The sequence below is a fragment of the Lissotriton vulgaris genome, chromosome 5 (genome assembly GCF_964263255.1).
Source record: "Lissotriton vulgaris chromosome 5, aLisVul1.2, whole genome shotgun sequence".
Classification (NCBI taxonomy): domain Eukaryota; kingdom Metazoa; phylum Chordata; class Amphibia; order Caudata; family Salamandridae; genus Lissotriton; species Lissotriton vulgaris.
This window is the reverse complement of record NC_141693.1, coordinates 8,646,559-8,669,034: the sequence shown is the minus strand read 5'-3', so window position 1 is coordinate 8,669,034 and position 22,476 is coordinate 8,646,559. Positions and strand designations below refer to the sequence as shown.

The 22,476-nt window shown below is 49.4% G+C and overlaps 2 protein-coding genes across 4 annotated transcripts in view; one reads left to right on the top strand and one right to left on the bottom strand.

Moving 5' to 3' along the window:
• LOC147709974 (mamu class II histocompatibility antigen, DR alpha chain-like) overlaps positions 1–13,388 on the bottom strand; it is a 180,220-nt gene extending 166,832 nt beyond the window's left edge. The window contains exons 1-3 of one of the 3 annotated variants that reach the window (XM_086920658.1): positions 13,282–13,388; positions 12,911–13,181; positions 12,665–12,823 (exon numbers count right to left, since the gene is read on the bottom strand). In XM_086920658.1, coding sequence (XP_086776784.1) covers positions 12,665–12,823; position 12,911 — 160 coding nt within the window. In that variant the 5' untranslated portion in view covers positions 12,912–13,181; positions 13,282–13,388. Of the gene's footprint in view, positions 1–12,664 lie in introns of all 3 variants that reach the window. The other 2 variants (XM_086920655.1, XM_086920656.1) reach the window with 2 other exon arrangements.
• Positions 13,389–14,029: 641 nt separating this feature from the next.
• Positions 14,030–22,476, top strand: part of LOC147709973 (SLA class II histocompatibility antigen, DQ haplotype C beta chain-like) — a 266,658-nt gene continuing 258,211 nt past the window's right edge. The window contains exon 1 of the mRNA XM_086920654.1: positions 14,030–14,241. Within this exon, the coding sequence (XP_086776780.1) occupies positions 14,154–14,241 (88 nt within the window). The 5' untranslated portion in view covers positions 14,030–14,153. The remainder of the gene's footprint in view (positions 14,242–22,476) is intronic.

The window sequence follows — 22,476 nt, the reverse complement described above, 5'->3', positions numbered from 1 at the left end:
GGAACCTGTGTAGTTGTCACTCCACGAAGGAGTCAGTTGTCTCCAATAGAGGTTAAAATACATATATGTGTGTCCCTGGCCCTACAGCGGTGTGGAGCCTGTATCATTTAGAGGTACGCCCAAGGGAAAATTGTGTATTTAGGTTTGCATGACCAATGCGGTTTGTTGTATCTCCTAGCGGACCCACTGAAGGTGTATTGCAGCAATACAGGGAACTGGGAATCTTAGTTTCCGTCACTTTGGCAGGTTTAAAACTTCCAGGGTCGGAGATGGACAGTAGGCACTGTGCATCTGTGATCCAACGGCAGTTAGGGAAGCGGAGTGCGCTGCGTAAGTTGTAATTGCACGAAAGGGTGAGGTGTCTCAAATAGTGGGTACACGACATGTATAGTTTCAAACCAGCTTTCATTCCATTAAGGTGGTCACCAAGGTTTAGCAATCGAAGGGGTTGGTACAACCATCTGGTAAACGGGGTAAGTAAGTGCACCCAGAACCTAGGACAGGGGACAAGTTCCTGCAGTTCAGCTCAAATGCCCGCCCGGTTAGCTATGGTAGCCTCACTGGGTGGTGATGCTGTCAGCCAACATAGTGTGCTGCCGTCCCAAGAAATGGGGATACAAGGTGTCAAGCACAAAAAGCCACTAGGTAAAAGAACATTTGGCACGTCCAATGAGCATCAGTGAATAAAATCTAGTGGAGCGGGTAATTTTCCTCCTATGGGGTTGCCAAGGGTGGGCAGTAGGAACGCCCCTGTACCCCTGTCCGGGAATATTCTAGGATGGGGGTGGGGTAGGACTTAGTCAGTCCTTAATGTTAGGCACCATATCGCACAGTGCGCACTGTATTAAATCAGACAGTTTCTCTTAGCTGGGGGGTCTCACCACAGAGGGAGCTGAGCTGGCGGAATTCCCATAAGGAATAAGGGATGCAGGGCATGGGCAGGAGGGCACCCTTGCTCTTTGGCACACACTGCTAGTTATGAACACTCCTGTGCGTCATGACTTAGAAAGCAAAAGGACTGCAAAAGTTTAAGCATATTCCTCCTCGCACGAATAGCCAAAGCAGGCAGGCGGGGGTGGAAGCAGCCTCCCAAATAGTGGGCTGCTGTCCCATAGATGGGGGGGCACAGGTGTTCAGGCACACACAGTGCTAGAAGATTGGCAGCTAGGTGGGATCTGCAAATAGATGGGGAAATGTGAGCCTTGGTGTCTGAAAGCGTCCAGCCCAGAGTTGGCACGGGGCTAGGTCATGTGAGGCAGAGGAACTTTCCCGCAGGAGGGTGAATAGTTCTTGACACAGGTTCACAGACCAGAAGGGTCTTTGGTTTCTTCAGACACCAGCTAATCCAGGCTGACGTCAAGGGCTATTGTGATAGAGAGGGGGTTCATCTATCACCAGTCGGGAGGGATCTCTGCCCTTAGATCTGCAGAAGGCCTGGAAATGAGTGGTTGCAAGTGAGAAATGCGCTGTTTTGTTGAGATCAGCACCTACAAGGGTCAATGGGAGCTCTGGTGGTCCGAGATGATTTCCCGCAGAGGTCGGAGCTAAGTCAGAGGAGGCCGTTGAACATCCTGTAAGAAGGAACTATTCATGGCCTAAGTTCGCAGACCAGAGTGGCCTGGGTTACATCAGGCACGAGCTGATTCAGGCAAATGCTAAAGGTCACTTTGCTAAGATGGGGTCCATTGCCATCCAGGCGTATGCCTAAGTTAGGTTGACAAACATGGGGTGCATTTGTCACAGGCGAGCATGGACACTTTCCACCAGGTCGGGTTCGCCCGAGAACACTATCTTTGTCTTTACTAGCTACCATAGACTTTGTCCCGCATCCCGCGTGAGAGTGCACACTCTGCACCCGAGTCCCCTAGGCCTCCTGTAAGTAATCTGAAGGTTCTATAGTCAAGTCCTAGCGATTCCAAAGCCTATTAGTACTGTACTTACCTGCTAGTAATTTCGCATTACACTTCCATAGTATATGATCTTTCGTGCCCCTCGGGCATTTGTGTAAATTGTGCAACTTAAAGTATTTTCGTAAGAGTTTTGTTGTGTGCTTAGTACCCTGTCCTCATAAAGAGTACAGGGCTGTTGTGACTTAAATAAATAACTGTTTATTTTCATAACACTTGTGTGGTGTCCTTTCACTTGGTGTTCAAGGGATATGTGTGATGGTATAACAGCTGGCTTAACACGCCTCAAGAGTCTTTAGCCTTAGACTGCTCGTATCCACGCTACTAGGATAGCTGGTCCATAGGGTTGACTTACAACCAATTATCAATAAGGGTTGTCTGGACTGATACATAGTGATCACTAGAATAGTGAGCACTGCATATTAGGCCAACTTCTCACATTGGTGGCAGCGGTGGGATTTGAGCTTGTTGTTGTTTTACCACACATATCCTAAGAATATCTTGTGAAAGATCACATAAGTACTCCAGGTACATATAACTTAGCTTAGAATACTCTGAGTTCTACTGAACCAGCTGTTGTAGCTCCTCAAGGCTTAGCACACCTTGGCTACAACTCTTAGCAAGGGATCAGTAGGCAAACATATAGTGTAGGTAGGTGCATCACTTACACCACACTAGAAGCATGTCTAACCACGGAGAGTCTGCAGAGACCCCTCTGGTGGTTGAGGACCCTCCACAGGCCTCTTCCAGATATGCAGCCCTTAGCTTCCATGAGATGAGACAAGTGTGTACCTCAAGGAAGCTAAGACAGGGGTCTAACCCCACAATCCCATTTCTGATTGGTCTCTTAGAGACTTATGATGCAAGAAAAGCTGAGAAACTTAGCTCTTCTCATCCAGAAGGGGACATGCCCGCCCAATGGGAACCCAAGGTGACCCTGACCTTATCCATCTCTCTGCAGAAGAAGAGGAGGATGAGGATCAGGAGTTATCTGGGGAGGAGGCAGACAAAGGTCCAACAGTAGTTAGCCAGCTAACTAGGGACAACTTAAGCAGGCATGAGAATGGTACTAGGAGACCCCTGGGGCCCCTCTCAGGCCAGCTTAACATTGGGAATGGACGAGTTAGGTCTCTGTCTAGAGGCTCTAACAGATCCATTCGAACCAATGGCTCTCAGGTTTCTGCTCAGAGAGGGATGACATCCCCCCAGCTGAGACTCTTAGAAGCCAAGGAAAGGGAAGTCCAACTGAGGATTGAAAGGGAAGAACTTGCCCTGGCCAAAGAAAGACTTGCCTTTGCTAGAGAGCAGGAATTGAGTGGGTCAAAACCCACTGGTGGCAGCATTCTCCCAAAAGAGAAAGACAGGAGTTTAGACACTAGACACCTGAGTAAGATAGTGCCCCCCTTTAGAGATGGGGATGATATCCACAAATGGATAACTGCTTTGGAGAGGGCCTGCACTGCACAGTGCATCCCCCAGAGTCAGTGGGCAGCTGTCTTGTGGCTCTCCTTTGAAGGCAAAGGTAGAGATAAGCTCCTCACTACTAGAGTTGAGGATGCTAACAATTACCAAGTCCTGAAAACTACACTGATAGATGGGTTTGGCCTAACCACTGAGCAGTACAGGTTGCTGTTCAGGGATACCCAGAAAACTCAGTCTCAGGATTGGTCTGATTTCGTAGATTGTGCCACTAAGGCTTTGGAGGGCTGGTTACTGGGCAGTAAAGTTACTGATTATACAGGATTGTACAATCTGATCATGAGAGAGCAGATTTTAAACAATTGTCCAAACCAGTTGTTGCATCAGCACCTTGTTGACTCAGATCTGACCTCTCCCCAAGAATTGGGAAAGAAGGCAGACAGATGGGTCAGAACAAGGGTTAAGCAAAACCAGGGCCAGAACCAGGGTGATCAGAAGAAAGCAGACCAGAAGGGTAAAGATGCCAAAGGTGAAAATGACCAGAAGTCTTCGACAGGTCCCCAACAGAACAAAGAGGGCGGGGGGGTCAGGCTTCCCAGAAGAAGAAGACTCAAGAAGGCCAGTCAAAAAGGTGGTGCCAATACTGTAAAAGTAAAGCTCACTGGTTTAGTGAGTGCACCAAGAAAGGAGGGCAGACTCCTGCTACTGCAGCCCCTAAGGCACCTGTGCCCCCTAGTACAGCCAGCAGTAGTAGTGCACCTCCCAAGGGTTTAGTTGGGTTAACCTTGGGTTCTGAGGGGTATGACAACTTAGTTGGCACACTCACTCAGGCTGTCCTTGTCTGTACAGGGGATGTGGATATATCCCCTGATGTCAGTCCCAATACTTTGGGCAAATACAGACAGACACCTTTAATAAATGGCAAAATGGCCCAGGCCTATAGGGACACTTGTGCCAGTGTCACCATGGTGACACCTAACTTTGTGGACCCTGGACAGATCATGCCAGGTACAGAATTCCTGGTGACCAATGCAAGCAATGTCGCTACCAGTCATAGTATGGCAATTGTTGCTTTCTCCTGGGGAGGGGTAAATGGCCAAAAGAAGGTTGTAGTTAGTTCAGACCTCCCCGTGGATTGTTTGTTGGGCAATGATTTGGAGTCATCACAATGGTCAGAAGTGGAGCATAGGACTCACATGGAGATGTTAGGCTTGCCAGCACATGTGCTTGCTGGGACTAGGTCACAGGCCAGAAGATGCCCCACTGAACAGGTGCTGGATCCTGGAACAATGGACCAGACACCTTCCAAGAAGAAGAGCAGTAGGGTTAAGGCATTGCCTTCCCCCTTGCCCCAGGTTGAGGATCAGGTCTCTGAGGAGGCTGACCTACAGGAATTGAGGGAAACTGAGCCTAAAGAGTTTGAGCTTGATCAAGCTAAATTTCTGGGCTCAGGGGGACCCTCAAGAGAAGACCTGGGGAAGGAACAGTTAGACTGCCCTTCCCTTGAACCCCTCAGACAGCAGGCTGCTGCTGAGGCTGCTGGGAACGCCACAGGTACCCACAAGCTATACTGGGAAGATGGACTCCTGTACACTGAGGCAAGAGACCCCAAGCCTGGCATGGCCAGGAGGCTGGTTATCCCCTTGACTCAGAGAGGTTTCCTCCTTACCTTGGCCCATGAGATTCCCTTAGCAGGACACTTAGGCCAGACAAAGACTTGGGACAGGCTTGTCTCACACTTTCATTGGCCCCACATGAATGAAGATACCAAGGAGTTTTGTCGCTCCTGTGTCACTTGCCAAGCCAGTGGTAAGTCAGGTGGCACAACAAAGGCCCCCCTCATACCAATGCCTGTGGTGGGGGTGCCCTTTGAAAGAGTGGGGATTGACATTGTTGGTCCAATGGAACCCCAGACAGCATCAGGGCACAAGTTTATACTGGTGGTAGTGGATCATGCCACCAGGTATCCTGAAGCTATTCCACTTAGGACCACTACAGCACCTGTAGTGGCAAGGGCCCTAGTTGGGGTTTTCTACAGAGTGGGCTTCCCTAAGGAGGTTGTTTCTGACAGAGGTGCAAACTTCATGTCCAGTTACTTGACTGCTATGTGGAAGGAATGTGGTGTCAATTATAAATTCACTACACCCTATCATCCACAATGCAATGGGCTTGTTGAAAGGTTCAACAGGACCCTGAAAGGGATGATTCATGGACTACCTGAAAAGCTCAGGCGTAGATGGGATGTCCTGATACCCTGCCTTCTGTTTGCTTACAGAGAAGTCCCACAAAAGGGGGTTGGCTACAGCCCTTTTGAACTTTTGTATGGGCATCCTGTGAGAGGCCCACTGTGTTTGGTGAAGGAAGGATGGGAGAGACCTCTCAAAAAGCCTGCAACCAGCATAGTGGACTATGTACTTGGTCTCCGCTCCAGGATGGCTGAGTATATGGAGAAGGCATCTGAAAACCTTAAGGCCAGTCAAGAACTTCAAAAAGCTTGGCATGACCAAAAGGCTGTCCTGACTGTTTATCAGCCTGGACAGAAGGTGTGGGTGTTGGAGCCAGTGGCCCCAGCAGCACTCAAGGACAAATGGTCTGGGCCCCACACAATTCTTGAGCAAAAGGGAGAGGTCACCTACCTGGTGGACCTTGGAACTCCCAGAAGCCCCCACAGGGTGCTTCATGTGAACAGGCTCAAAGCATATGTCGACAGGAAGGACATGAGCTTGCTCATGGCCACTGATGAGGGACAGGAGGAAGAGAGTGACCCTCTCCCAGACCTGCTCACTCAGAATCCTGATGATGGGTCAGTAGATGGTGTTGTCTTTTGTGGCAGCCTCTCTGAACATCAGCAGAAAGATTGCAAACAGGTTCTTCAATCTTTCAGGCATATGTTCTCTCTAACACCCAGCCAAACCAAATGGTGCACCCATGAGGTTGACACTGGGGACAGCTTGCCAGTTAAGAGTAAGATCTACAGGCAGCCTGATCATGTTAGAGACTGCATCAAAACTGAAGTGCAGAAAATGTTGGAGTTGGGAGTCATTGAACCCTCAGATAGCCCTTGGGCTAGTCCAGTAGTTCTAGTGCCAAAACCTCACACCCAGGGTGGTAAGAAAGAGATGAGGTTCTGCGTAGACTACAGGGGTCTCAATGCAGTCACTAAGACTGATGCCCACCCAATACCAAGGGCAGATGAACTTATAGATAGATTGGCTTCTGCCAACTACTTAAGTACATTTGACCTGACAGCTGGGTATTGGCAAATCAGGTTAGCTGAGGATGCCAAGCCCAAGACAGCATTTTCAACCCCTGGTGGGCATTATCAATTTGTGGTAATGCCCTTTGGTCTGAAAAATGCACCTGCCACCTTCCAAAGGTTGGTAAATCATGTTCTCACTGGGCTGGATGACTTCTGTGCAGCATATCTAGATGATATAGCTGTCTTTAGCTCCACCTGGGAGGATCACCTGGTCCACCTGAGGAAAGTGTTAGAGGCACTGCAAGCAGCAGGTCTCACTATCAAGGCTACAAAGTGCCAGATAGGGCAGACACAGGTTGTATACTTGGGCCACCTTGTAGGTGGAGGCCAAGTTCAACCACTGGAGAGCAAAATACAGTCAATCAAGGACTGGGCTCCTCCAACCACCCAGACTCAGGTTCGAGCTTTCTTGGGCCTGACTGGTTACTACAGAAAGTTTGTCAGGAATTATGGATCAATTGTGACTCCCCATAATGAACTGACAAGTAAGAAAATGCCCAAAAAGGTTCAGTGGACAGCAGGCTGTCAAAAAGCATTCGATGACCTAAAGCAGGCCATGTGCACAGCACCTATCCTCAAGAGTCCAGACTACTCCAAACCATTCATTGTCCAAACAGATGCTTCTGAGTTGGGTGTGGGAGCTGTTCTATCTCAACTGAATTTTGATGGTCAAGACCAGCCCATTGCTTTTATAAGCAGAAGGCTGACCCCCAGAGAGAAAAATTGGTCAGCTATTGAGAGGGAGGCCTTTGCTGTGGTTTGGGCCCTGAAGAAACTGAGGCCATACTTGTTTGGCACTCATTTCAAGATTCAGACCGACCATAAGCCCCTCTTGTGGCTAAATCAGATGAAGGGTGAAAACCCCAAACTGCTTAGGTGGTCCATTTCCCTACAGGGGATGGATTTTACAGTGGAGCATAGACCTGGCACTGATCATGGCAATGCAGATGGGCTCACCAGGTATTTCCACTTAGAGCAAGAAGACTCACCTGGTCAAGGTTAGTTTATTGTCCCAAAGTTTGGGGGGGGGTCATGTAGGAGAGTAGGGTCTGCAATCCTGTGATCACCCAGATTTTTTGCTTTTGTTTCACTGGTTTACGACTTTCCCTGGCTGTGGGCCTGCCAATCAGACCCACAGCCTAGCTGTTCTCTCACTAAATTGACATGTGTACCTTAGGTGCATTATCCAATTGGAACTGGGCCACCTTATCAGACCCTGTAACTCAGGGCATAGGTGTACCCAGGGCCTACCAGGGGCTGAAGCATGTATTATGCCACCCCTGGATGGCCATCTAAATCTGACACAACTGGCTGCACGACAGCTGGGGCAAGGTGGTGTAATCACCCTTTGCTTTAGATATAATATACCTATATCTAACCCTAAAATGGACACACCGATTCCTATCAGTCACTCCTATGGCAGGCCTTAATAATCCTGAAGGCAGAGTGCTTGGAATCGTGTGAGATGGTGCTCTGGCATGAGCTGAGTCCGTCTGCAGCTTGCGGAACCAAGTCCTAATAGCTGTTCCATGATAACGCATACCATATACTCTTAAGTGCATTATAATCCTCGCGGTTAGATGCTATCTTTGGTATTGCTTTATCAAAACATGTCGAGTAAGGTGTCATACGAATTGGAATACTAACCCCTCGCCAATTCTGGCGACTGGGTTAGCATTCCACCCTTCTAGAGGGACACGACATGGTAGTAACTGTGAACCCCGGTTAAAGTTAACTGAAGCCTCAGCTCCACAAAATGGATGCTGCCACCACAGACACGAGTCTGACCCCCTGCAGCTGGGAGTCCTTCCAGCGAGGGGAGCCTGGACAAAGGGTTTCCTGTCCGGGGCGGTGCTAGCACCATCCCAGACAGGGTTTTGTGTATCCTGGGTAGGCAGGGCTTTTCAGGAAGGTGACTGCAAGTGGCACCCCGGTGCTCACTGTGCATAGGCCGGCTAGAACCAGTTCCAGGGGCACGCAGCCCCTGAGCTGGGGACAGCCCGACATGGGAGAGGGGTGTAACCACCCCCCTTCCTGGTCCCACCCCTAGGGCAGGACCTAGCCGCGTACCCACCCCTTTCTTCAGAATAAAGGCAGGAGCGGGGACCCTTCCAAATTATATCATCTTTGGAATCAAGACACGACTTTCTACGAAAGGACATCAAGATTTCTTCTTCAAGATTCTCCCTTGTGACTAAGGAGTAGTCACCCTGCATCCGCTGGCACCATCTTAAGAGCACTGCGGTCTTCTGTAAGTCCTTCCTCCGGAATCCGACTGCCCAGCTCGACGAGAACCGGCTTCCCTGGCACCTCTGACCTCTACCCATCTCTACAGCAAAGCTGAGAACCGTGGGTGTGACGAGACCTCGAGGGACCGGCCATCTTCAAGACTGCACGACTTCTTTCCAGCACGACCGCCGAGGGATCCTCTGGTGAGTGATTTGGGGTCCGAGAAGCCCCGACCCTGAGCAGCTCCAGCACCGAAGTTCAGCCTCCCAGCATCTCCACGATCTGCGTGGGGCCCTTCTGCTTTTTGCTGCTCACCGCGTTGTTTGGCTACTAGCCCGTTGGCTTGTGGCCTTCCCGAACGACGCCCGACGACATCCAACTTGCTAGTCTGGTTGCTCCAGACTGGCCCTTGCTCCCTTCCAAGAGAGGAGCACCCCGGACCCTCCTGGTCCACGCCAGACGCCATTTTGAGTCCACCGCGTGGGCTTGAATTTGCCAAGGCTTTGTTGCCCAATCCTGGGTCCTTCGACGCCGACAGCTTCATCCATCGTGGGACAGCTCGCTCCTCCATCCTGGTCGCGACAACGCCTCCTGGTCCGTGAGATCTGCAGAGCACAGCGTCGCCCACTCACCTAGTCGAGGTGACTACCATCCGGTGCCCTCCTGGTGCCACCTGACTACTGGCTTGTAGTCACGAACTTGGTCCCCTCTGCTTTCAGGTGTCATCTACCTTCGATCCAGGCTTGGATCCATCGAACTTTCTTCACTGGTCGCCTGCCAGCAACTTCTTTTCTTCAGGCTCCTGGTCCGTCAACGAGGATTCCTGACGTCTTTTGAGACCTATGCAGCTGCAGTCCCTGGGCTAGGTAACTTCGGCATTTCGGTGCCCCAGCATAGCCTCACTATCCAAGGGTCAGAATCCACTTTCGTTTTCCTCCTACCAGGTCGGGTTCGCCCGAGAACACTAACTTTGTCTTTACTAGCTACCATAGACTTTGTCCCGCATCCCGCGTGAGAGTGCACACTCTGCACCCGAGTCCCCTAGGCCTCCTGTAAGTAATCTGAAGGTTCTATAGTCAAGTCCTAGCGATTCCAAAGCCTATTAGTACTGTACTTACCTGCTAGTAATTTCGCATTCCACTTCCATAGTATATGGTCTTTCGTGCCCCTCGGGCATTTGTGTAAATTGTGCAACTTAAAGTATTTTCGTAAGAGTTTTGTTGTGTGCTTAGTACCCTGTCCTCATAAAGAGTACAGGGCTGTTGTGACTTAAATAAATAACTGTTTATTTTCATAACACTTGTGTGGTGTCCTTTCACTTGGTGTTCAAGGGGTACATGTGTGGTATAACAGCTGGCTTAACACGCCCTCTCGAGTCTTTAGCCTTAGACTGCTCGTATCCACGCTACTAGGATAGCTGGTCCATAAGGTTGACTTACAACCAATCATCAATAAGGGTTGTCTGGACTGATACATAGTGATCACTAGAATAGTGAGCACTGCATATCAGGCCAACTTCTCACACTGAGCACAAGCATGGCTCTAATTGGCTGCCAACACTTCAAACCAGGAAGTGTTGGCAGCCATCAAGTTCCCTCCCTTGCTTCAGTCCAGACAGTTGTGAGACCAGTGGCAACCCCAGCGGAGCATCAGGATTGCAAACCAAGCCTCGGGAGAGCTGACGCTACCCACCGAGCGTGAGTAGGCAAAGCGCCGGTTCCTGAGGCACCCGCCTTCTTTGCTATGGGAAAAGTACCCTGGGCTGTCGCCCACTAAAATCTGGGCCACTAGCTAACGGGAATACCTCACACATGCCTAGAAAACCGAGTCCAGGAGCTTGGAATTCTCATTGTGGTATACTGCATTATCATTCAGTGGATGCCTTCCCAGGTCATTGATCTCTGGATCAAGGAATTCTGACTGTTGGATCCCCGGACTCCCTTCCACTGGATCCCCTAATGCGAGCTGCTGGGTCCATGGAGCACTGGTAATAAAAGGTCCAGAATGCTCTCTATAAGATATACCCAGCCCCACAGCTGGATCATTGACATACGGCGGATAGAAGCGTAAGAGGAGTGGGCAGAGCCGGCGTACGCCAGTCAGATGCACAACTGGAGCCAAATTTCAAGGGAGGCTGATAAAAATGTTGGGGGGGGGGCTAATTCTTCCAGTCATAGGCAGAGTAGAGATGCAGGGGCTCTAAGAAGGGGTGAAAACACAACAAAGCCTCATTAACAGGTAAATGGTGCTTTAAAGACCTGTGAAGTACTTCGAGTTCACACTAGGGGCCGCGCTGAGAGCCACGCACCCTTCGTGTTCACAGTAGGGGGCAGCACTGAGAGTCGCGCACCCTTCATGTTCACACTTACGGGCCGCTCTGAAAGCCACATTAGTGTCGTGACTCCAAACTTTTTACCATTCACTTTAATTACTCTGGCCGCGGGGACCCCATCCCCCATTTCCGGCCTTTCCGGTCTAGTTGTCAGCACGCCACAGCCACTCTCTCACGGCTAGTTTACACCCACAGTCTGATTGTAATAAACAAATGATAGTTATAGGAGCGTAAATAACAAACTCTATAAACAAAAGCTTAACACAATACAGTTATAGTTGATGAATAGGGTTACACATAAGTAGAAATCCTACTATGTCTTTTTGTTATTTGTTTTTTGTTTTCTGTTATTTGATTACAGGTACTACCGGCCATTTTCTAATCAGAGTGGCATAATAGAACCACTTCTAATTGCTGCACAAATAGTGTAAGTAGAAACATTTCTCATTGGTCCTGAAGAAAGCCCCATAGACCCGGCAGGGCATAGCGGGGCTGAAACATGTCAACCTCAGTTTTTAATCCATATGCTGTGCAGAGGATTCAGTAACATGATCCATGGATGCACACCAATCTTTTTATTTTCTTGATTCACCCTCTTTTTTCTAATAAATAAGTGTACCTCAATGAGGATGATTTAAAGAATTTTAATTCACTTCACTCTAAGCTCTTAATTCAAAAACTTTCTCTGGACACTACTGCGAATCCAGTGGTTACCTCCAGGTTGAGGTTAGCATACCAGAAAACAAAACCCTATGATGATGCATTAATGCTACGTAATAGCGGAGAATCAAGATATACCGCTGGGTTTTTATGAAAGGTACTGAGTATTAAGAACCCTGGCTACGTAGTTACAAGTGGTCCATTCTACCCCCCAAATGATTTCTAGTTTACACCCACACCACACCCATCCAGCACAGGCGTCACAGGATACGTGACCCTGCCAGTAAATGTAGCACATGCTCTACGCCATTTCAGACTTGCTACGCTCTGCCCTGAAAAGGGCATGAGTAGAAGAGACCAACGTGTCACGTGATCCGGAAGAGGATCACCAAAGGTGTAGCACAGCCTGGGTGTCCTCCCACAGTGCGTGCTGGCTCATCAGGTGGACGGGGCAGCATAGGTTGGCACAGCTGCCAGCCCTTGGATAGCCCGTAAGATAACCCACATATTGCAAACTCTTGTATGGAATAAACCTGTAGCAATATTTGCCCATAACAAAGTTGTCTTGTGTATTTATTCATTCTTGCATGCTCGGACTGCGGGCGGGAGAAGTTGCCGGTAATGGCACTATCAGGAAACTACAGAACTAATTCGGGCTGCCAGGGAAGCACAAACTATAAACACGGGTGTCTTTCTTTCACACCATCTTACCCATCGCATCGCAAAGACCACGCATGATGCCTGTCAAACTATGCGCGTTAGTGCCCCACAGAGTGAAGCGCTATATATATGCGAGCACGATACAATGTAATTCAGTAGCTAAGGGGTGAGTGTGTAAACAGCACCCCCGGCACTCACCTTCGACGGCCCCCGCGCCTCGCAGTGACAGCAGGGACAGCGCAGTGAGAGTCCAGGGTAAGGCTCTGAGGTCTGCCATGGTCTCCTCCGCACGGGGTCTCCCTCTGCAGCTGTAACTGATCTCACTCAGATCTGATGTGCTCCCCCCTCCGGCTGTCACTGATCTCACTCAGATCTGATGTGCTCCCCCCTCCGGCTGTCACTGATCTCACTCAGATCTGATGTGCTCCCCCCTCCGGCTGTCACTGATCTCACGTTCACTATGTCCCTGCAGCTTTCACCACTTCCCTGCAGCGCTCACTGATTTCTCTCTCTCTCTCGGTACCTCTGTGGAGCTCTCACGAACTCTTTGCAACTCTCACTGATTGTTCACTCTCACTACTTCTCTGGAGCGCTCAGTGTTCTCTCTCTCCCTACTTCTTTGCAGTTGTCACTACCTCCCTGCACCTGTCCCTGATCTCTCTCTCGCTGCCTCTCTGGAGCTGTCCCTGATCTCTCTCTCGCTGCCTCCCTGCACCTGTCCCTGATCTCTCTCTCACTGCCTCTCTGGAGCTGTCCCTGATCTCTCTCTTATTATCTCCCTTTAACTCCCAGTGACCTCTCGCTGCCTCTCTGGCGCTCTCTCCCTCCCTCCCTGGAGCTGTGCTGGTTCTGGGGCGCTCACTCGGGGGCAGGCTCGGTACAGGCTGTAGGGGCGGGGGCGAGCCCTGGGCGGGGATGTTCACTGAGGGACCGGGCACCTATGGCAGCCCTCGGAGCCGGTGACAGCGGGGTTGCCGGGTAGGGATCGGTCGCGGGGCTCAGTACTGTGGCAGGTGGCGACTGACCAGCTTCAGGCTAGGTCCGGCTACCAAGGATCAAGACTTGTGATCACCTGGGGAGGGGGCTGTGGCCACGGAGAGGCGGGGCCCGTCCCAGAGGGGTACAGTGCTCACTGATGACAAATATATATGTTCTAGAAAGGCTTGTGGATGACGTGTCGTTCACGCCGCGAGCTGTTCGACAGCTGTATCTGACGTCATTCCTGTGACAGGATCCGCAACTTCTTAACAAGTTAGGTTTTTAAAGTGTTTGATTTCTTTTGGAACTCTGAAAGAATATCTCGTGCCTGTAGAATGGCAGATATATCTATTTATGGATACATCATACAACCCATCATTAGCGTTAGTCAGTTAGTGCTTTCATCCACACCTCGAGGCGCTGTATCTGTCCGCCCACCTGTCGCCGCTGTAAAAGTGAGGAGCCGCGTTAGTGCCCCCTCATGCGCCTGTCCTGCCCCCTCTGTGTGTCTGCTGCTGAGCCGTCGCTGCTGCGCCCTGCTCAGTGACTGGTGATGCAGCCCGTCCTGAGCCCTGATTGGCTGAGGCCAGGCGGGGAGGCTGAGGTGCCCAGCGCCTAGCTCAGATCTCAGTGAGTTCGGCTCACTGAGTGCTGCCCCAGCCCGGAGCTCCCCCTCACTCTTCACTTCTCCAACAGAAGCCGCACAGCTATGGGGGGCCCCAGCCTGCCCAGAGAGGCACTGATGGCGATGCTGGCCCTCCTGGGGTCCTGCGCCCCCCTCTCTAGAGCGTCACCAGGTGAGTCATCTAGAACTCCCTCAGAGGGACTATAGATCTGGGGTACTGCAAGCCCTGTCACGTCACCTAGAATAACCAACGAGGAAGGAAGGCGGTACCCCCATACCAGGGGCGCAACTAGACCCGAGCTTCAGGGGGCTAAGACTCCCAGCCAGGACCGGCTCGAGCGCTGGTGGAGCCCGAAGAGACAGTCTTTTGTGGCGCTCTCCTCCCCCATAACCCCCTTTTCCATGATTTCCCTCACTACCACTCTACAACAGTTCCCCCTCACCTCTTTGTAGCCTCTCTCTGACACATTTCATTTTTTATAGCGCTACTCATAGTTCACTTGCACTCGGTTCTGGAACCTGCATGGTACACGTTCATTGCAGCAGGCACATTAACCCTCCAAGCTACTTTAGGATGAGCCAAAACTGTCACTAAACAACATTCTGAACTTTCACTAGTCGAACATCAATCACCAGAGTTATCTTGCCATTTTTATTGTTGCCTGAAAACTAACCGATGTACAAAGAAGTACAGGTGCTTTGAAACCAAAAATAATTTTTAAACACAGCGCCCTTCTTCAAAGCCAGATTCAGCTGCACCAGTCGCACACCCCTAAAGCCAGTCCTGCTCCCAGCAATGGGGCAGGGCAAGCATTTCCGGAGCTAACCTCATAAACATTATAAGAGGAAAAAGATCTATTTAAGTGGTGGGGTGCGATACTTCCTCCAAATTCCAGCAAGCAAAACAATTTAACAGATTTCTTGTAGATAATTTGAGGGAGAGTAGGCTTCGCCTCTGAGAATTTTTTGAAACTTTTGGGTTCAAATTTACTAAAATACTGCGGACCCTTATGGGAATTCATGAAATATTCCAGTACATTCATGGTGCACCAGGGAAGTCTGGCTTTTCTCCTAGGAGTAGATCTTGTTTTTTTTTTTTTAAATGTCTTAAGTCAGAAATTACTTCCACTATACCAAGGCCATCATTTTTAGGTCTTGCCTACATCGCTGTCAGCAAGACCTGTTGCAATCAATTAAAGGGTGTTTTCCCACATGCGACTTACCATAGGTTCGCTCCGCTGTCGCTCTTCTTTGCTGCCTCCTAACTCGTTCGTTTTGCTGATAAGTCACTTCCATTCAAGGGTGTGGCGCACCGGTAGAGTACAGTTTCCTTGCGCTTCCCTTCTTCAGCTGTTGCGTGGAAGAACTCTTTATTTTCTTGCTTTCCATCGCGCTCGTTGCTGCTTGTATTTACTGTCCTTGTATCTGTGATTACTTTTTAATTTACAGAGGTAGCCAGTGAAGCGCTCCTGCTCTGTCGATGGCCGTTGCACCCCCCCCCCCCCCTTCGTCCTCTTCTTCCCTCTCTTCCTGTCTCTGTCTCACTCCTCCTCATTTGCTAAAAACCGTGACTTCAAGAAACGGGTCCTAGCCTCTCTCCCCTCCCCGTTCCTTCATTCATTCCCCTGTGAAATGACCCTTGTATTTTGCTCGAGTCATTAATACATTGAGATTCTACTTTAATGTGGGCACACCGAGCCTTTCATTTATGTGGCTGATCTCCGGCTCAGAGAGCAATGAATGAAAGAAAAGCCTGATTTGACACAATTGAAATAACGGCTCGTTGCTGCTCCAAATCGTTTTATGCACAAAGTAACTTATGAATAAGGCGAGCAAGAGCAATGGAAACTAGAACTGAAGTAATCAAGGAAAGATCACCGGAAACACGACTGCAAGCTCCTTCATGCCCGGCCAATGACGGCCACAATAAAAGCTTCCAAAGTAAAACATTTCTAAAAGCTGGGCTTTTACAAACATTTACACCGCCGTTTCACCGGCATGGTGACTTTACTGACAACGCACATTTGAAGGTCAGCAGATCACCCTAATTCTGCTACAATATAGCTGGTAATGTACATACATCTATTGCTGCTCAAAATCTAATCGTTTTTGTCATACCCACTTCCTTCTTCCCCAACTGCCTTTCCTTACTAGCATTAAATGAATAGTGTCAGCCGTGCCCTGCTTGGATTGTTGTGATCCATTCACATCCATTTTAATACCAAACAAAGAACAGTAATCCACTTCACACCACACAATTCCACCCAGCACAATTTCACAACTAACAATTCCAATTCAACCCACATAATTCCACTCCACACTACATACATTCACTCCACTCCAAACTAAAACATATACCAAACATATACAAGACATTTTCATTTACAACGCAAATAGCTCTAACTCTCGCAAATGCACGACCTATTGCATTGAAAATGCTTGTTTCATGGGTGAGCCCCTTATGCCAAGGAGTACATTCAATATGACAGTGCCAGAAATGTACCATGGATACTTCAGCCACAGTCATGGGTACCTCTAAAAATCCCATCCTGTATACAAGGCCAGCATTTTGCCATTGACACCTCTTATATAATTAGTACAGGAAATTTTATGATAAGAGATACCTCAAATACCAGTTCCAGCATTTTGCTATAGATCCGCCCCATATGCTAAGAATTACGTGCATCATGTCAGTGCCTTCAGGCAAGTATGGTGGCGTGCGTTCTGTATCCCTGCTGTTGGGTATGACTGGGTTAGCAGCTTTCTCAGTTAGTTTGAGTCCCCACAGCCAATGACAGTGTCTTCATAGAATCATGTCAGGGTCTACAGTTTGCCATAGGTAACACCTCCCATACATATGCTGTTAGTGTCCTTGTCCATAAGGCAAGAATAACCTTCAGTATGCCAGACCAGTAGCACACTTGCATGCATAACACACACACATTCACTCACACACACACACACATTCTAACTCTATTTCTTAAACTCTTTCATACCTTTGCACTCTGTCACACTCACACACAGGCACACTGCCACTCACACTTCCATTAGTCAATCTGCTTTTATTGTTAGAAACGCTTGCCCTGCTGTTTCTGCTATACCTACTTTGCCTTTTACTAAAACTTAATGAAAACATATTCTTTACACCGTATCTAAAAATAAAAATATATTGCCTTGTCAATGTTTGTTACAAGTATGATGTGAATAAAAAGTACACTTAATTAAAATAGCCGTACGGGGCTTATATTTTGTTTCATTTGTGGATCCAGCAGTTTCAGTATTGGAAATGAAGTAATCCACGTTCTAACATGTAATATCACAGCATTCAACTGACCTTATGAAACGCTTGACTTCTTCAGCAACCATGGATTTCACCCAGTGATACTTTGCAATTTTGGGTTTCTGTGGCTAGGGAGGATGAACAGAGTGTTTGTATGTATGGAGGCTGAGAGGTTTATCTGTGTGAGTGCAGGATGAGAGGAGGAAGTGGAGGAGAGTGCTGTGCTTGTTTGTGTGGTGTGACTGGTGTGCCCATGTGAGTGAAGGGTGAGCTGTGAGAGTGACAGGAGTATCTATGTGAGTGCACAGTGAGCAATGTGACCTGGTGAAAGGAGTGACTGCAGGGTGAATGATGTGACATGAGTTTGGGTGCAGGTGAACGTGCAGAGTGGGAGGAATGAATGCATAGTGAGTGTTGTGCTTGTTTGAGTGAGACTGCAGAGTGAGCTATGACAGTGATAGGTGAGTGAAGTGTCACATGAGTTCAGGGTGAGTAGTGCGCCCGTGTAAGTGCAGGGTGAAAGCGTAAGTGTACGATGCAATGTGAGTGCAGTGTGATCACTTGGAGTGCAGGGTGAGCGGCGTGCTCATGTGACCACAAGGTAAGTGGAGGGAAAACAGCGTGAGTTCATCGCAAGGGGCTTGAGTGCAGTGTGGTCGCTGTGAGTGCAGGGTCAGTGGTGTGCTTGTGTGAGCGCAGGGTAAGAGGAGGATAAACGGTGTGAGTGCAGGGTAACCGTAAAATGCAGTATGATCGCTGAGAGTGTGAGGTGAGTTGTGAAAGTGGCAAGTGTGTGGAGTGTCATGTGTGTAGTTGTGTGAGTACAGGGTAGGAGAAGGGTGAATGGCGTGAGCGCATGGTGATCAGTGTGAATGCAGTGTGATCTCTGTGAGTGCAGAGTGAGTGGTGAGAATGAGGAGTGAGTTGTCTGGATGCAGGATGTATACCAGGGGCGGATTGGCAAGGCGGGCATTCGGGCATGGGCCGAAGGGCCGGTGTCTCAGTGCACTCTGTGGGCCGTTTTTTTCTCCCCTGTCCCAGTCCACAGAGAGTGGACTAGGAAAGGGGAGAAAAAAAAATGGCCCACAGAGTGCACGGAGACAGAGAAAATGAAAGCAGCCTCGCAGTGCGGCCAGACAGCGATTGTCAGCTGTGGCCTCTCCTTCACCCCTACCCTGCCAAGCAATCAAGCTGAGGCTGGGCTGGGGAGAGGTGATTGTTTGGAATAATCGGCCTCCCTGGTGGCCAGGTGTTTTTCAGGCCTTTGAGCCATTTGCACCTCGGCCCCCTGGCGCCCATGCAGCCCAGAAACGGTGTTAGTCGTAACACCTCGCCCACAGCCCTTCACATTCAGGGCATAGTGGGCGAGGAAGAATGAGTCTTGCTGTGGGGGCCTGGTGATGTTCGGAATTTTTTTTATTTATTTATTTATTTATGCGATTTTATATAGCGCAGACTTTACCCGAAGGTGTCAGAGCGCTTCACACTAGGAACAGCAATAATACATGAGGAGAAAATTATAAGTGGACAAATTACAAAAGCAAACGTTAAGTTACATGAATCAAAAGTGACAAAAGTGAGCAACCAAAATACAAGAGGAGCAAACAATACATTACAGGAGGAAAAAGTGATATGTGTGCAGGTTACAAAAGCGTACAAAATACAAGTAGAGGTATAATACTGCAATTAATGGCAGACACTCCAGCACAAGAACAAACGTTACGTAGGCAATGGTGGCACTTGTGCAAGTATCTAAAGCAAACAAAAGTGAGAGGTAGCAAACAGTGTGTTACAAGAGAAAAGTGACGTGTGCAAGTTACAAAAGGGTACCATACACAGGTACAAGTGTAATACTACAGTAAATGGTGAATACTCAAACTGCCAGAACACACTGGGAAGGCACTTCCCATGCACCAGCTTCACCTCAGCCTCCCCCCTGGCTACCTGGCTACCTTGGATGACCCAGAAAGCTGTGTTTTGTGCTCCCCTGCCACGACATTTTCCCAAGGCCTGGAGGGTTGATTAATTTACTAATTGCAGGGGCCTTACCTCTGTTCATGTGCTCCTGAGCTGAAGGTCTGGGGAGGGCTAAGTAGGTTAGTAATAGCGGGGGCTTTGCTGCTTTTCAGGTGCTCCTGTGCTGGAGGGCTGGAATAATTTTGTGACAAAAAGGGGCCTTGCTATTTTTTTTAGTTGCTCAGCATGTAGGCCATTGTCACCTTGGCCCTGTGTCCTGTGCAAGAACAGTATCCTCCCACTTTCATTCCTTGTCTGTGCAAATAGTGTTTCCTGAAAGGGCACGCCCCTTGAATGTGGGCCACGCCCCTTAAATATGGGCCACGCCTCTTGAATGTGGGCCACTTTTTTCGTCAGTGCCCGGGCCGAATTGTGATCCCAATCCGACCCTGATGTATACCCAGACACCTGGAGTAACTCAACATTGTATTGATGGCCGGCGTAGGGTGTTGAATCAGCTAAAGGAACAGCAGCCCAGGCTGAGACACACGGGGGGAGGTAAGGCCCTTTTAGCCTGATGGGCGTTGCGCGCCTGCCCCTATGCCCACAGTGACCCCCCACTGTGTGCACAGGAATAGTGCACACACTTATGCACACATCATTTGAGTCTCCAGCGAGGCAGGAACAAGGAAAGGAGTGGGTAGGAGATTGGTTCTACCTGGCTCAGTGGCAGATTTGTTTATTAGGAGTTTAAATCCCAGGCACATAGGGGCTGATTACTATGTAGGTCGGATCGCAAGCGATGGCCTGTCAGTTGCAATCCGACTGACTTCTGCCCCTGCGTTCCGATAATGCGGAGGTTGGAGGCAGCATGTGGAGGGAACGACCGCTGCTCTTCCGATGGGCTCAAAGAATGTAATCCCTACAATAAGGGCGGTGCCTTCTCATGCCCCGCTGTAGAGATTACGCCGTCACTTTCGGTCTGCCTTTCTATGGCGGTCCGATCACCATATTAAGACAGACGGAAATGAACTTTGGGGGCCGTGCCTCCGTGGCCTCCACTAAGAGACCTACAAACATCCATGCACTTTGTGGCAGGCACCATGTGTTGCCTTCTACAAGGTGCATGGATGTTTGCTAACTCCATTTTCCTAATGCGGGTTGTGTAGTGGCCCTTTTCCACTCGTTGCACAAGCTGCATTAGGTAAATGGATGTTTCCGGCCGCATCCAAATTCGTCGGATGGAACCGCAGACTGCTTGTCGGTCTGTTTCCATTCCGACACAATGCCCTTCGGACGCTCGTCCGACCAGCATCTATTGAGGGCCTTAGTGTTTTCGAGCCTGGCAATCCTCAGGGATTTTTTTTTTTGGTTATGTACTTATGACCCTCTGAACTCTTTGGCATAATAAAACAAGGCCTTCCTGATTACTGGACCAATTATGGTCCAGTAACCAGTACTATGTCCCAGTCAGTGGGTAAGGGTCGATTTACCCTTAGGCCTGGAGAAGTTAAGCGTGAACTATTTCTAATCCCAGAAAATATATCCAGTCACACCCCAAGGATTCTCTTGTTCGGGTGGCATGTGCCACTCCCCGCCAGAACCAACTCTGAGCTCACAGACCACAAGCGTTTTTCAAAACTGAAGTCACGCATTCTACACAGAGCAGGGAGCGGCATGTGTGACTGAGCATTGGAAACAGTTCCTGACCAAAGCGACTTCCACCATGTCCCCTTTCCAACTCCCGGCTGTTTCTTTTCCTTCAGAAGTCAGCGAAAGGAGACACATTATTTTACAAAACACACGAATGGTTAAATCAAATAATACATTTGTTACTCGGCGATGACTTTTCATTACCAATGAAAATAAAGATTTTTGTGCATTTTTCACTATTAAAGACAAATCTGTAAAATGAGCCTGTAAAAACTCCGTAATCCGCATGGTGGCACTGTTGTCTAGCTCTACTATACACGGCGGAGATTTTCAATTGTGTACGTTTTAATGTTAGCACCATTTCACTTTTAGGGAGATTCTCATCGATATTGGCTGACTCACCAGTTTCTTCAAGAGGCAGGATGGACACATGAAAGAAAGAGCAATGCTGAAGTGAAGGAAGTGGATAGAACCAGTTTGTAAAATACCGGCATTAAAAAGTTTTAATGCATGTATTTTTCTTAACTAGCAGTAAAACTAAGCCTTTTTGGCGTAGTTTTTGATAAAAAAAACTAGCTGAAAAACTCGTAATTTTGCGATCAGTTTAAAAGTTTTCCTTGGGAGCAGTCAGACTTGTTTTGCCGACCACGAAAGTGTTAAAATATCGCTTGAATTCTGATATGTCTGGATAAGTAAGGATTGTCGTTTATGCGGGAAACAATTTCCAGTACACGGTTTGCACTTGGTGAATTTTTAGGTCGAGCTGATGTTGCATTCATGCGAAGCATGAATGCTGTCAGCTCGACAACTTATGCTGCCCGTATTTAGGAAAGTGGACAGCAATCAGACGCGCGCTTTCCCATTGTCAGATTTTACCTCGGGAGCGTGCGTCTGATAGCTGCGCATGCGCGGTGCAAAGCCCTTGCTCTCACACAGACACAGGCAGCCCCCACCCCTCTGCATGCACGCACGCACACACACACACACACACACACACACACACACACACACAGGCGCGCGCATGCACACGCAGGCACACAGCACACATACAGGCACACGGCACACTATTCCCCCGCCTCGCATTCTCTCTCAATCACACACAGTCACGCATGCGCACACACATTCCCTCGCGCGCACCCCCCCCCCCCACAGGCATACACACAGGCACGCACGCACTTCACATCAGCCCTGGGCCCCACTCACCGACTGCGCTCTTCCGGCGGGGCTCCTCTCGCGCTCCGCTCCTCACAGCGCGTCTCCTCTTCTAAATCGGGGCTCCCTCAGGTCAGAGGAGCCCCGCAACAGGCGCCACACTCCTCCTTCTCCCCGGCCCCCTCCTGGGGACCCGGGCTACCCCGGACCGGCAGGGCGCTCCATGCGCCGGCAGCTCGCGGACCTCGGAAGGCAGGACTTCCGGTCGGCCGCGAGCGGATTGGCCGGCCGGCCAAGAGCTTCCGGGTCGCCGCGGGCAGCGTGGCGGCACCCTATAATATGAACTTGTTTTAAATGGAGCAGAAA